Source organism: Hyperolius riggenbachi, chromosome 4 (assembly GCF_040937935.1).
Source record: "Hyperolius riggenbachi isolate aHypRig1 chromosome 4, aHypRig1.pri, whole genome shotgun sequence".
NCBI classification, from domain to species: domain Eukaryota; kingdom Metazoa; phylum Chordata; class Amphibia; order Anura; family Hyperoliidae; genus Hyperolius; species Hyperolius riggenbachi.
This window is the reverse complement of record NC_090649.1, coordinates 241,575,929-241,591,597: the sequence shown is the minus strand read 5'-3', so window position 1 is coordinate 241,591,597 and position 15,669 is coordinate 241,575,929. Positions and strand designations below refer to the sequence as shown.

At 40.6% G+C, this 15,669-nt stretch overlaps 1 protein-coding gene across 2 annotated transcripts in view; it reads left to right on the top strand.

Moving 5' to 3' along the window:
* The window catches only part of IMPG1 (interphotoreceptor matrix proteoglycan 1), a 538,528-nt gene that overhangs the window by 200,382 nt on the left and 322,477 nt on the right, over positions 1-15,669 (top strand). For both annotated transcript variants that reach the window (XM_068281513.1, XM_068281514.1), the window contains exon 9: positions 11,397-11,417. In XM_068281513.1, coding sequence (XP_068137614.1) covers positions 11,397-11,417 — 21 coding nt within the window. The remainder of the gene's footprint in view (positions 1-11,396; positions 11,418-15,669) is intronic.

Sequence of the window (15,669 nt, the reverse complement as noted above, 5' to 3'; positions counted from 1 at the left end):
TGAATCAGATGAAAATTGGTGCCACCAAGAGCATGCCAGATCGACCAATTTTGGGCCGAAATTGGTTGCATGTATCGATCGGACATGCTGGAAAGTCTTGGGCCCACATGCTCGATCAGGTGCACGGCGGTAACAACGTGTGATAATCAAAAACAACGAACGCAACAGAAACCCCTGGCCGCTGACCACCCTAATGTTTTATGTCCTCCTTGGTGCCTGTGCATACTTTACCTGCTGCCGGCTGCGCTGCCGCCGTCCTCCTATGCCGGCATTCGGAGCCCCATATGACTACTGGCATACAGCAAGTGGGGTGCATGTGTGATGTCACACACGTGCTTTATGTGCTATAACACCGGTAAACTTGTGGGGTGCAAATGGAGAGGTTCGAGGATGGCAGCAGCATGGAGGGTGGCAGGTTAAAGGGGTTCTTTCGCGAAAAAAGTAGGCAGTTAAATATGTGACAGATGACAGGTTTTGGGCCAGTCCATCTTTTTAAGGGGGATTCTCAGGGCTTTCTTTGTTTTCAACAGCATATCCTGAACAACAGTTTAACGGCCAAAATAGCAAGATACCAGCCGGCCTCCCTAATCACTTGCACACTATTATGTCAGTTAAATTTTGCAAATGTTGTTCAGGATATGCTGTTGAAAACAAAGGAAGCCCTGAGAATCCCCCTTAAAAAGATGGACTGGCCCAAAACTTATCATCTGTCACATTTTTTAACTGCCTACTTTTTTCGCGAAAGAACTCCTTTAAGTATAACTGCACACGGCCCCAGGGGGGGCATAAAATGTTAGGGGAAAGCAGCTTGGGGCGGCAAGGTGACATGGTGGTACCACAAGGCCAATTCTCGCAAGATATCTGTGGTTTATGCCAGCTAACAGATCTCTCTCCGATTAGGTTCGATCTGTCTCTCCGAGAGAGATCTGTCTCTTGGTCAATCTGCCGCCAAAATCTTTCGATGCATGGGTACCTTTAAAGTTGGAGAAAAGTTTTTATCAGTTAATGTTAGGAGGTTAAGGTTAGTCATCAGGAAGGAAGTTTACATGGGCATCACAAAGGAGATATTTGTTGGGAATAAGGTAAAGGGGGAAGAGGCGCCCAGAGCAGATAAAATACGTTAAAAACAAATAAAATGAAAAAAGTGAGGTGGCTTACCTCAATGAAGACAAATTCACGTATTAATAGAATTTTATTGCACTGGCAATGCGTTTCGTGGGTGCATACCCACTTCCTCAGGCCAAATAGCAGTGCCTACAATCATCAGACAAGGCGCTTAATGCCACAGCACTAACAGCATATCAAAAACATAACTCTACCTTTAACAAATAGTACAGACAACATTGTATAATGAGAATCAAAAAATAAATAAATAACAGCATTCAAACAAATTTATGCATATAGAATTTGATTTCAACTACCAGAGGCAACTATCAGTGCCAGAGCAGTTGCATGCAATTTAAATAAAGTTATAATATGCACACAAAATACATGACTGTAGTGCATTCAACGCTCAAATGCTTTGCATAAATTTGCATGCACGTGTAGCGGATACGGTTCCATTTAAACAAAAGTTATTTTAGTACATGAGGTCATGCTAAAATATGTGCATAATACACAAGTATAAAAGCTAATGCTATAGGATCGCATAAAAAATATATATAAAAGATTAAACATTAAATCTCATAGACTAGGCATACTACACATTAAACAAATGCAGCTGCACTGGAGTAGGTCCCCAGTGTAATACTGCTTATAAGTATTACACTGGGGACCTACTCCAGTGCAGCTGCATTCCACCTGCTTCTAGTGGTCGGTTGCCCTTCTGCAACCCACCTTTGTGAGTATAATACATTCGCATATTTTACATGCTTCTGGTACTGTGATATACTGCACCATTTGGGCTCCTGTTGTCTCTGTGTTTTCTTCCTGCAGGGTGCAATTTTTATTATCCCTACTTTTTGTCCATTTGTTGGGAATGCCATTTTTCTTAAAGGAAACCAGAGATGGACGCTTTATAAACATATCCCCAATAGATTTTACAAAATGAATACTATACCTGATATTTTCTCCGCTGTGCTGTTTTTTTTTTTTTTGTTTTTTTTTCACTTAAACTACATGCAAAACACGGTTCATCAGAAAAGCATATTATTTAGTGGGCTGTGTTCAAAATGAAATCACCATCTCTAAAAACCTCTTATGACTAACAAATATAGATTAAAAAAAAAAGAAATTTCAATATACCCTTACATTAGCAGCTCCTCCCCTCTCATGACAACTCACTGTGATGGTGCAAGTATACAGAAAGGGGAAAGCAGATCCAGAAGGAGGAAGGCTTGGGCTTGAAAAGACATCAGAGAAGACTGACTCAGCTATAATGATTCCTGAGCAAAGTCAGCAGGTTGAGCAGTGAAGGATTAAACAGATAGCAGGGTAGGTGTTTTCTCTAATGTTCCCACTGATATATATATTAAAATACATGAGGGTGCTTCATCTCTGGTTCACTTTAAGGGGTAGTTCAGGCTAGTCATCAGGATTGTCATCAAGAAAGAGAGTTTGGTTAGAGTTATGTGAAAAATAGAGTGGGAGTGCCAAAACCACTAATGATAACAGCATTGCAGCAGCAATTTAACACAATGCTGTTCAAACTGTTTAGCCAAAAGAATTAACCAAAAAATGCAAATATTCCCATTAAGGCAATCCTTCTATTATCCATGAAATTCTTTAAATGAACAGAATGCTGGTCAGCATTAAAAGGGCACTTTATTAATTTCTAGTTGTAAAACCAGAGAGCTAAACTTTTCAATGAGTATGCACTCCCCTGGACCTTTTAGTTCTATTGGGGGTGCACATGACTGTTGTTAATTCACTCTGACGTTTAATTTTCAACAACTCACTGTGGTTTAATATTATTGCAAACTGCTACTATTTAACTGAACATGTTTAATACATATAGGACAGACAGGATTATTAATGCTTTCCAAGGTTTGCCACTGTTCTCTAGTTCAGAAGAGCCTTAGTAAATCAAGTCCTTTGCACTCTGGCTTTGTAACTTTCCATGTCAATCTTTCAACCAGTGTGATGATACTTGAAGATAATTATCTCACCAGACTTTATAAATAGGACTTCTCTGAGCGTCTACTGTCCCAACTCAATTACTACAGTGTAATGATAAACTGTCAGCCTTTTTGTCCCTCTATTAAACCAGCCCTGCCCTATTAATTATGGCTATATTTTTACTGATGGGTACAGTTCCATTACTATCGTTGGGAATAGCCTCAATAATTTTAATTAGTGCCAGTGAAAAGAATTACTGATTGACATAATGGGTGCTCATTACTAATGACAGACAAGAACTGGGATTAGCATTGACAAAAATATGCATACATTTTTACTCATTTTTGATAAGCCTGCACATCAAATTATTGTGTTAGAATTTCTCTTTTTATGATCTATTTTTATTTTACACATTTGTATAGAGATGACATTGCTTTCAAAGTGCTATAGCGACCACATGGGACAATCACCTTTTGTCTCTAAAGCCTGGTACACACAATGCAATTTTCCATCAGATAGATGGGTCGAATAGATAATTTTCGACAGGTCCGATCTGATTTCTGATCATTTTTTCAGATCGATTTGTATAGAAGTGATCAGAAAATCGATCAGAAATCTGATGGGAAATTGCATGGTGTGGACCAGGCATTACACACTCTCTATATACTGTAGATGAAAGCTACCAAAGCCTGCAGTATTTTTTTTTGGGGGGGGGGGGGGGGGGTATGAAACTGGACTCCCACAACAAACTTATCCAAACACAGGAGGTAAATACAAATTCCAGGCAGATAGTGTCAATCCCGAGAACCAGGATCTGAATTGTGGAAGATACATTTTCCCAATACAACAGCTACAATACATTCACTACAGGTACTGAGTAACAGATTTTACATGGATGACATGCCAGTATTTTTAAATGGTGTTAAAATAATAATGCAAGTCAATAGCATTATTGATCAGGAAACCATATCAAAACATTTAAACTCATTTAAGAATAAGTAGACTTACATTATAATGGAGATACTGGTATTAGTGAGATACTGAGTATTGGAGTTGCTGCATGTTAGTGTTATCCACACTTCTAAGCAGTACTACACACATCCCCAAAGTGACTCACAGAGGCATGCCACAGGAGCAAAAGACAGGCAGAAACCATCTGGCAAGCTTGGTAAGAGTTGGTCCTCCACCACACAACTCACATATGGCCACTTCCTCCCAACATGTCACAATAATCTACTATGCCTCTCTTCCTGTTAGGCAATGGTAAGACTAGAATCATATCTCAAGGTGATCCAATCTTTTTAGAAGCCTTAAGACTGAGTTTGTTGCAATATGGAAGAAAAGTTCATTTAGAAGTTTACTACCATGTAAGGGAGCCTTTAATATTATCAGTATAGATTGTGAAAGAAGAATGGTATATTATAGTAAAAATGAGACTGAAGCCCGCCCATGATATCTTTCACTGAGAGTCCACACCAGTGTGTCAGCAATGTGGTCTGCACATCCCTCACCAGACAAAAAAAATGATCCCAAAGATGAGATCTCAATGAGAGTGTGAGCGTCTCTCCTTTTTTAATTTTTGCCTTAACAACTAATAATGTTTGTAGGTTATTCTGGACAATATATATACCGTACATACAGTATATTCACTGCATCATAAATATATAAAGGTAGTATGCTTTGTTTCTTAAAGGATTGCAGCTGGGTATCATACGCTTCTTTTTCTGGTGTAATATCTAACATGTCCTGCTCATTATACAATATTTCACAATGTGAAGTGTTTTGTTTAAACTTGTTAAGTAGGAATGGTTTTTATCAGTATAGATGAATTAATATAGACATACGGTAATCCTACTGAAGGAAACACATTTCAAACAACTCTCATCCTATTTTTTACCTAAGGTATTATATGATATTTTCACTACTGCATGGCAAAGGCACTTCAATTTTGTTACATTTTTATTTTTTCACAATCTTACTATAAATATCCAGATCGTCAATACATATACTTATATATACATATTATATTTACATGGAAAACAAATGACAAATTGCACTTCTAAGAGTGGTCATGTCCAGTTTTTGCAAGGTTTTCTTCACAATTAAAAGCTTTATTCCCCGTTAGTTATCAGAAGAGGAGGCTCAAATTCTGTTGCAAATGCCCAGCATGAGATGTTACAACATTCAATACAATTATTAAGTACAAAAACCTCAAAGTTTCATTGAATTGGACATCCAATAGAAATAATATTTAAAATGCATGCCTTGTGTCTTTGAAAGTTATTGTTAGCCAGATGCTCAGTTCGCCTGTCTGATTGTGTCAGGAGATAATCAGATAAAGAGGAACCTTAATTTAGAGCTCCAAGTACAATAACGTTATCTATAAAGAGAATCAAATGATTGGGCTCTGCTTGCAATAAACTATATATTATTGCCATCATTGTAAGGAAGTGTAATAACATGTTTTGGATGTTTATAATGAAAGCACAATGCAGTCTCACCAGTATAAATATAATTTCAAATATACGTAACATTGATTAGAAATTAGCTGGCCATACACAGGTGGATGTGGCCAACAGATCAGAGAGGGATCTACCTGCTTGAATCACTCCACACACTGCAGACAGATTTTCAATCAATTTCAGCATGAAACCTTTGAAAGTCTGTGTGTGCCTCCTGGGTCTCCCAGTCATCCCCAACCCGAGGTCATGCGGTGTAGGTCACCTGTCCATTGTGTGGTCCCGGTCTCTGCTCTTCCCACCAGCTGTTGAGTATTCCCCCCCGGGTACCTGTGTGAAATTAGCAACAGCATAGCATGTACTTTACGTTACCACTAGAGGCCTCTAGGGGTTTCATTACATCAGACAGGCACCAGAGACATGGAAGTGGAGAGAGGAAGCAGCCAGCAGGGAGAGATAGACACGAACCGCACCATAGACAGGTAAGGTGCTCCCCTGTTGAGTTAATCGGGCGAACATCTAACAGTGCTAGTAGCAACGGCACAATCAACAGAATCAATCTATTATTTCCAAATATTGATCATTTGAGAATCGTTTGCGCCATTGATATCTAGTAGATTACATTGCATGATCAAATAGTCTGCATATCGATACAAAAATAGACTAGTGTATGGCCTACTTAAGCATTAGTTCAATGAAAGTAAATTTTTCAAATTGTAGCACAGTAGATTTCATATAAAAATGAAGAGGAGCTTCATCGTGATTAGGGCTATTTCTATAATAGACTCAAGTGGTAGTATTAACTGACCCACCAATCCTGAACAAACCATTGGTTCTGCATGCTGAATGCTAGTTTTTATGTTCATCCTTCAGCAAACTGTTATTACTGGCATTTTGTAACGATCGGTGTAACACAGAGATGATCTGATTATTGGTGATCTGCAGTATCACCAAAAATACAGATATATACCTGATTATTGATGATCTGCAGTATCACCGATAATCAGATATATTACTAACCTCTGGACACCTGAAAGATATGAGTGTTTGGTGCAACAGTAATACTTTGAGAACAATATCAGGGGAACATGTACAAAGGCAGTAAGGAATACTGCTAGAGTATGAGTACCTTTCAGCAGCCTGAGAATCTCCCGCAGGGAGGAGTCAGACTGGGAGAGGAAAGGACCAGAGCGTGAGTGACACCAATAGGAGGATGTCACTGACTGATCTGTGAACTATCTCTTAACTGAGGAGATAGCTCTCAAGGTCGGACGAGCCAGGTCGGCAACACACGGACATACAAAGTACAAAGACAGGAGGCTGATTCGGTAATCCTAAGGCAAGCAGGGTTTGGCAACAGAGTATCAGATATAGTGAAGTACCGAATCAGTGAACAGAAGAGTGGTCAGAAAAGCAGAAAGTCATAACAGATAATAAACAATGCCTAGTCTTGGATGTGAGCTCCGTGATCATCAACACCCTGAAACTAGTCTGAAGTATAACAGAATGGTAACACAAGTCCCTAATCTTGGGTGTGAGGTCCTTGATCATCAACACCCTGGAACTAGTCTGAAGTATAACAAAATGATAACACAAGTCCCTAATCTTGGGTGTGAGGTCCTTGATCATCAACACCCTGGAACTAGTCTGAAGTATAACAGAATGATAACACAGATTCTGACAATAAGGTCTGAGTGCTTCCACGTAGTGATCGCAACGGCAGACAACCAGCGAATGACCAGCACCCAGTATATATAGCCCAGTGCTCTCCAGCGCCTCCCCTAAGTGCTGGACCAATGGGAACTGGTTGAATCTAAACAACAAAATTTTTCCCTCACAAGGGGATAAAACTTAACATTTAATTGTTTACATTAAAAAATATATTGAGGTTAAGCTGTCATAATTGTTACTATCAATTCAAGTTGATACAGTACATTATTGTAAATGGGGTAAATACCCTCCTCCTACTTCAACTTGAAATAATCAGTTACTGCTTATACAAAACCCCCCACCATATAAAAACCACCCAGCATGTTTCACTTCTATTTGGAAGCAGCAGCTTTATCAAGGGAACAAAGTGTCGTGCTATAAGTGCATATAGTGTTAGGATGCATTACAAAGCAATAAATTAAAATAAAATCATATTTAGTAACAAAGTGTATAGGCCTATGGCAGCAGCCTAAACAAGATGGTTGGCTTCGCCTTCCTTTTATAGTCAGTGGAGGTCACATGGGGTGGGAGTGAAGCACTCCCCCATTAACCATGAACTGTCATTGGTGAAGACCACTGTCAATCAATTATTATCCAATCACAGGAAGGCACTATCGATCCCCATAATGTTACATCAGACCCTTTGGATTGTGACATACGACACGAGAAGAACATATCCATATTCAGTATTGGCTCACCTTGCCAGGGTGATAAGCACAGTTAGCTTCCCAGGTGTAGAATATAGAGAAAAATCAAAATTTAGAGAACGCCGGTAATCCTGCGTTCCTATTGGTCCTCCGGGGTCACATGGCGTGTATAAGTTTCACCAATTAGAGGATAGCTCGAGAGGTCATTGCTCCATATGGAGCTTATGATTCGCCCGTACATATGCGACCAATCATTCGCATGATAGCTCCGTCCGCTATCTCATCATTGGTCAGTGGCATGGCGGTAGGCGGAGCAAACGGCAAAGCCCGCGGCGTCATTGTCCACAGCGTTACGATCGGAGGCGGGGACGAGAGGCTTGCCGAAGTTACGCCCCAACTCACGCCACAGGCCCACAAGGCGCAAGGGGGCGTGCAGCCTGAATGTAAACAAACCCCGCACGCTCACATTGACACAACCCATATGCCAATCATGCAGCGGATGCACGCATATATACTTTCAAGACAGTGTGCAGGAATAAACCAAGATTTAAGTGTGCCTGCTGAGAGCACAAGAAAATAAAATAATGGTGGAAAATGTACCTCGACATTACATACCCTCAATATGCATGTCCAGGTATACCATAGTTGCGCAAAATCTCAAGCCTTCTTCAAGCGGGGTTTGTTTACATTCAGGCTGCACGCCCCCTTGCGCCTTGTGGGCCTGTGGCGTGAGTTGGAGCGTAACTTCGGCAAGCCTCTCATCCCCGCCTCCGATCGTAACGCTGTGGACAATGACGCCGCGGGCTTTGCCGTTTGCTCCGCCTACCGCCATGCCACTGACCAATGATGAGAGCTATCCTCTAATTGGTGAAACCTATACACGCCATGTGACCCCGGGGGACCAATAGGAACGCGGGATTACCGGCGTTCTCTAAATTTTGATTTTTCTCTATATTCTACACCTCGGAAGCTAACTGTGCTTATCACCCTGGCAAGGTGAGCCAATACTGAATATGGATATGTTCTTCTCGTGTCGTATGTCACAATCCAAAGGGTCTGTTGTAACATTATGGGGATCGATAGTGCCTTCCTGTGATTGGAAAATAATTGATTGACAGTGGTCTTCACCAATGACAGTTCATGATTAATGGGGGAGTGCTTCACTCCCACCCCATGTGACCTCCACTGACTATAAAAGGAAGGCGAAGCCAACCATCTTGTTTAGGCTGCTGCTATAGGCCTATACGCTTTGTTACTAAATATGATTTTATTTTAATTTATTGCTTTGTAATGCATCCTAACACTATATGCACTTATAGCACGACACTTTGTTCCCTTGACAAAGCTTCCAAATAGGAAGTGAAACATGCTGGGTGGTTTTTATATGGTGGGGGGTTTTGTATAAGCAGTAACTGATTATTTCAAGTTGAAGTAGGAGGAGGGTATTTACCCCATTTACAATAATCTACTGTATCAACTTGAATTGATAGTAACGATTATGACAGCTTAACCTCAATATATTTTTTAATGTAAACAATTAAATGTTAAGTTTTATCCCCTTGTGAGGGAAAAATTTTGTTGTTTAGTATCCTAATCAGGTTCTGTGTTTAGATAGAACTGGTTGAATCGTCAGCTGACCGGCTTGGTCAGCCGACTCCCTTCTGGCTGTCATAAAAGTTCTGCCTCTCAGCGCGCGCGCGCGTCCTTCTGAACCTGTGTGGACTATCAGTCCCAGCCACACCAGACATGTCTTGCGTACCACCCGCCGCGCTAGACGCGGAACCAGCCGCACCGCTATCAGAGCATGCGGCGGTTTCTCCGCGTTCAGCCATACTGGCAGATGTAGGCCTACGCGTGCAATCCGCCACTTTGGATGCGGAATCAGCTGCCTTGTTCTGAGCACACGCGGCGGCTTTTCTGCGTTTTCTCACACATTTGTAGATAGAACAGATCACTGATCTCTACTGTAGTCGTGTAACATTTATTGAGACCATCATGGAGGAGGGGCCCCAGAAGGTTAACCTCAGCTGGATGATATCCTCAGGGAGATTATAAAAAATAATATAGTACCAAATAATTTAATTTCAGATTACTGGTAAGGTTTTGCTAAAGTCAAGTTTTGTATGACATACAGGCTTAGCTTTAATTATTATTATTATAATTTATTGTATTTATAAAGCGCCAACATATTACGCAGCGCTGGACAATAAATATATACAATGATACAAGGATGACATACATAGGGTTATACACATAGAACAAAGTTATACATGCAAATTGTACAAAATACATGATCATGCGATATGGGCTGGTTAGGTAGGCCCAGTAATACAAGTACAAGCTGTCATAGGACAGGAGTACATGATCCTGTAGATTACACTAGGGAATGGAGGACCCTGCCAGAGGCTTACAATCTAAAGCAATTAGCTTTAATGAAACAATGAATGCAAATCTGGACTGCAGCAGACATAGTTTATTTATTATTTGGACTTTGTAAGAGCTATACTGACACTGTTCCCTGCAATTTCCCATTGCAGAAGCCAAATACAGTATGCAGATACTGCCACTTTTCTGTAAATGAATAAAGATCTGTGACATACAGAAGGTAAGGAACAGCAGGAAATTAATCATACAAGGACTGTTAGCAGTAAGGCCTTGCAAAGATCAGTACTTGGTCAAGTTCCCTTCACTTTATATATTAATGACCTAGTAGGTGAAGTAAAATTAAATAAAACCACGTTAGCAGATAGTTCAAAACTGTGCAGGATTACTAACACAATCAACATGCTAGTGAGACATACCACTATAGTGATCTTGAAAAGATCTCTGTATGCACCGGTAACTGGTTCCCTCCACATGATTCGCCACCTAACACATACCAACTACAATTTAGGATCAATGTGTGTTTCAGGATTGTGCCACTATTTTTGTTGGTAGTTACACCATGTGCCCATCGTTCTGCAAATCCTATCTTTACCTCTATCATAATGCACCCTTCTGACACTGAACCTTTATAGAAGCCCTCCCTTATCAAAATTAACTGTTCTCCTTCATTATAAAAAAAAAACCTTCCTGCCCCCTCACCCCCCAAACAACAACAAAAGACAATACCTGATGAATAACTCTAACCTGCCCTTAGCATACTACCCCTAATAATGCAAAAATCTGTTTAGCACTGCCCATGGAAAACAACATTTTCAAAGTGTAATATATGTAGCATAGTGAGTACTAGCTAAGTTTACTTTTATATTATATATATGTAAATGGCCTTTAAGTAATGTCATCATTAAAATATATTACAGTATATATTTGCCTCTATAACACAAGTATCACTGGACTCATAACAAACTAGATATAACTAACTATATTGAAAAGAATAGAGTAAATGCAGTGGTTTATTTTCCCCAAGGTGGGTATTTATCTTATTTGTCATTATAAAAAAAGAAAAGAAAACATTTTAATTATTTCTGAAAAATATGAACACTAACAAATGTTTTTGTGTTTTCCATGCTGAAAACTAAAGACAGAAGAAGGAAAAAGATGGGTAATTTCATGTGCATATTTTATTTTTCTCTATCTTTCTTTACTATTATAAATAATTAGAAATAGTATTCTTGTGAACACAATCTTTTATAGAGAATCAGTCATAAGTAGACATAGGCTATCTGTTTGTTGCTATTTACTTGTGCCGTCTTTCCAAATGTTAGAAATCTTCATTAAGGCCATTGCTTGTAGTATCAAAGCTCTATGCTCCTAATAAACACAGGTAACAGATACTCCTTACTGGTGGTAACTGTATAAGTGATAAATACATATCCCCCCCCCCCCTTCCCTTCTAAGTTTACTTCTGCTTTCTCTCTTCCAGCAGTCTGTACACATTCACCAGCAGTACCACCTACTGCCTATGACTGTGTGCCGCAATATATAGTATCATCAAAAAGATGCAGTGAAAAAGCTTGGCACTGTTAACGTTGATTTATTGCTGATGCACTTGCATTAAATTCTTGTCAAAAAAGTTAATCTTGTGTGATAACAATGTGCACATCCAAGCCTCGGAAGAAGCTATTAAAGAAAGACAATGTAACCCAACTGCTGAAAAAAGAACCCAGATACTTACCAAAGGAGAGGGAAGGCTGAAGGTCCTAATGAGCCTTCCCTCTTCTCTCCCGGTGCCCGCGGTGCTGTGCTGTCCCCGGGAGCAGTATTTGACTAAATTGGTCAAATACTGCTCCTTCCACCGGTGAAGGTGACGTCGGAAAGTCTTCGGGAGCCCGAGTACTCCTGAAGATGGGCCGCTCCACACTGCGGACGCGCGAGCACCCTCTATCACGTCATTGCGCAGTATGGAGCTGCCTGTCTTCGGGAGGACTCGGCTCCCACGGCGGGGGCTTTGAATGGGGGAGCCAGCGCTGCACCGAGGGCACCAGCAGAGGAGAGGGAAGGCTCATTAGGACCTAGAGCCTTCCCTCTCCTTAGGTGAGTATCTGGTTTCTTTTTTTAGCAGCGGGGTTACATTGGCTTTAAAGCGAAATGGTCGCCGGGCCGTGCACCAGATGGCACCCACTGCCAATCCCACATCCCCTCCATCTTGCACATGATAAGTATCATCTTTATTGTCATTGTTATTACACAAGATTATAGTTTTTTTTTTCCTTTGGTGATTCTTGTAAGGGGCTAGCGTTGCCAGTACGCCAGCCGCTCTTATGCGCCCTGCCCTACTTCCTATATTACGTGATGTGTGGGCTCTGCCCTTTGATCGCCACCACCATATCCTTTACATTACACATATCCTACTTTAATATATGATTTATACAACATATTCGCAACCTATTCTCTACCTAAAACCTATAAAATACAAACAGCCATTAAATCCACATTTCCATCTGACATTGGATACTCTGACCCTGCATTGATTACAGATATATTTCCACATCCATTTGTGTTTCCCTCCTCACCTACCCCATCTTGTGGACACTTAATATATAACATATTACCCTATGCAGAATTCCCACCTCCCCTACCCCATCTTGTGGACACTTATACCATATTATCTTATGCTGAATTTGCCCACATACCTTACTATTTTGCATACCCATTGTGCCTTACCATCTGCCTCTAACTAATATACCCCCAACTTCACCCCATTTTTCTATCACTAATACTCCCCCAATCATGTATTACTACTGCTCTCTCATACTCTGTTTGACGAGTGGGACGCCGCACAGATAGATCAATGCACTTATTCCCCAGGGCCCTAGGAATGCCACTACGATATGCCTCTCTGTATCTGGAAGCCTGTAAGTTTTTAATTGGCGAGAGAAGCGTAGTTGTGCAATTATATTTTTAAAGCTTGCTGCGCAATGAAGCTTTTTATATGTTTTAGAATTCTTTACTGAAGAATAAACAAAATTTGATACATGACCCCGTTATGGTTCACTGAAATGGTCTGAGTGAAACATACAGATTGAGTGTGATATCCACCTGAAAACGAGGTGGCAAAAATTTGGTGAGCCTCCCTGATTGTGGGTGAAGGGATCAGGCGTGAGTCACTTTGCATGGAGTTGTTTATATAAAGCAGACCAAACAGTATTACGCTATGTATAGTATATTTTTTTCTCTATAGGAATTGAGTATCTTTACTGGAGAGCGCAGTGGATTTGGATTGCATTTACTTGGATATTTGGATATACCACAGCGAATCCATAGAACTTTTATAAGGACTGTACAGTGCTTTGTTTGAGGGGGCGCAGCCCATTTATAGTAATGTTTTATTTTTGTAAGCGCCAAGAATACCTAGGTGAGAAGTAGGGAGAGACCGGGAGCCCAATGGTGCAGAATCGTTAGGTATAGGGAGGATAAAATCATATAAATATATACTCACAAAGGTGGGCTGCAGTTCCTGCAACCACCATATAGGCCTGCAAGGAATTAACCATCCCTGCTTGGTACTCCAGGTCCTGCTGGATACTGGATGGTCGCTCTCTTGTAGTACAATAGACTTTACAGAAAAACTGCAAAGCTATTACCTCCAAAGGAGGTCTGACTGGTAGTGGGCAGGATGGAGGCACCCAATGTATGTTCTATTTTGTTATTTTTAAATACAAATTAAAAAAAATATATAATAAAAAGGGAGGTAATTGCTTACCTCTCCAGAAGATATAGACACCAGTTCAACTGGAAAAAAGTTTTTATTCCAAAAGCAATTTGATGACGCATTTCATGGGTCATGGCCCGCTTCCTCAGGTCAATACAAAATGCCTTGATAGCATAGAGGATAGATTGTATACGCCTCTAATGTCTTGCATTAGTAGTGCCTACACTCTATCCCCTATGCTCTCAAGGCATTTTGTATTGCCTTGAAGAAGAGGGCCATGACCCATGAAATGCGTTGTCAGATTGCTTTTTGAATAAAAAAAAATTTCCAGTTGAACTGGTGTCTATATCTTCTGGAGAGGTAAGCAATTACCTCTCTTTTTATTATATACTTTTTTTATTTGTATTTAGAAAATATCAAAAAATACATACATTGTACGCCTCCATCTTACCTATTACACAAGATTAACTTTTTTTGACAAGAATAAAATGCAAGTGTGTCAGCAAAATATCAACGTTAGAAGAACCAAGCTTTTTCACTGTGTCTTTTTGTTGTTGCAGTATGTTGCCTTGGTTTTGAGCATGTTGGCAGTCTGCACACCGCAATCTGAGTTGTCCTCTCCACGTGTGTTTGTTTCCATGTGCCAACCCACTACTCTCTGTTGTTACAATATAAAGTCCTGGCCAAAATTTTGAGACTGTCAAAAATATTGGAAATTAGAAAAGTTGGTGCTTAAGTTTTTATAATAGCAATTTGCATATACTCCAGAATGTTATGAAGAGTGTTCAGAAGAATTGCATCATCCTTCTTTGCCATAAAAATTAATTGAATCCCCAAAAAAACCTTTCCATAGCATTTTATTGCTGTCATTAAAGGAGCTACTGAGATCATTTCAGTAATCGTCTTGTTAACTTAGGTGAGAATGTTGACGAGCACAAGGATAGAGATCATTATGTCATGCTGAGTGGGTTAGAATGGCAGACTTGACATGTTAAAAGGAGGGTGATGCTTGAAATAATTGATCTTCTATTGTTAACCATGGTGACCAGCAAAGAAACGCATGCAACCATCATTGCATTGCACAAAATGGCTTCACAGGCAAGGATATTGTGGCTACTAAGATTGCACCCAGGGCAGCCATCAGGGGGGTACAAGAGGGACAGCAGTATGGGGCCCAGGAAGGGTCTGGGGCCCAAACAGTGGCAGTGCCCTTGAGCCTCTGCTGGCAACTTGGCAATTCTACCGTGGCATAACAGGAGTTGTGTGGTCATCTCCCTCTTCCCTGCTGCATGATTGGTGAACGCGCATCAATGCATGGGGGAGGGTGTTATGGGCCCCAGGCAAGTTGCTTTGACTCTACCCCACATAACGTGGCTCTGCCCCCACACAATCTACCTATCAGATTATTATTTGGTGTGAGGGGGGGCCCTGTAGATTGATAAGTACGGGGCCCAGAAAACTCTGATGGCGGCCCTGATTGCACCTAAATCAGCAATTTATAGGATCATCAAGAACTTCAAGGAAAGAGGTTCAATTCTTGTTAAGAAGGCTTCAGGGCATCCAAGAAAGTCCAGCAACCACCAGGATCATCTACTAAAGAGGATTCAGCTGCGGGATCGGAGTGCAACCAGTGCAAAGGTTGCTCAGGAATGGCAGCAGGCAGGTGTGAGCGCATCTGCACGCACAGTGAGGCAAAGACTTT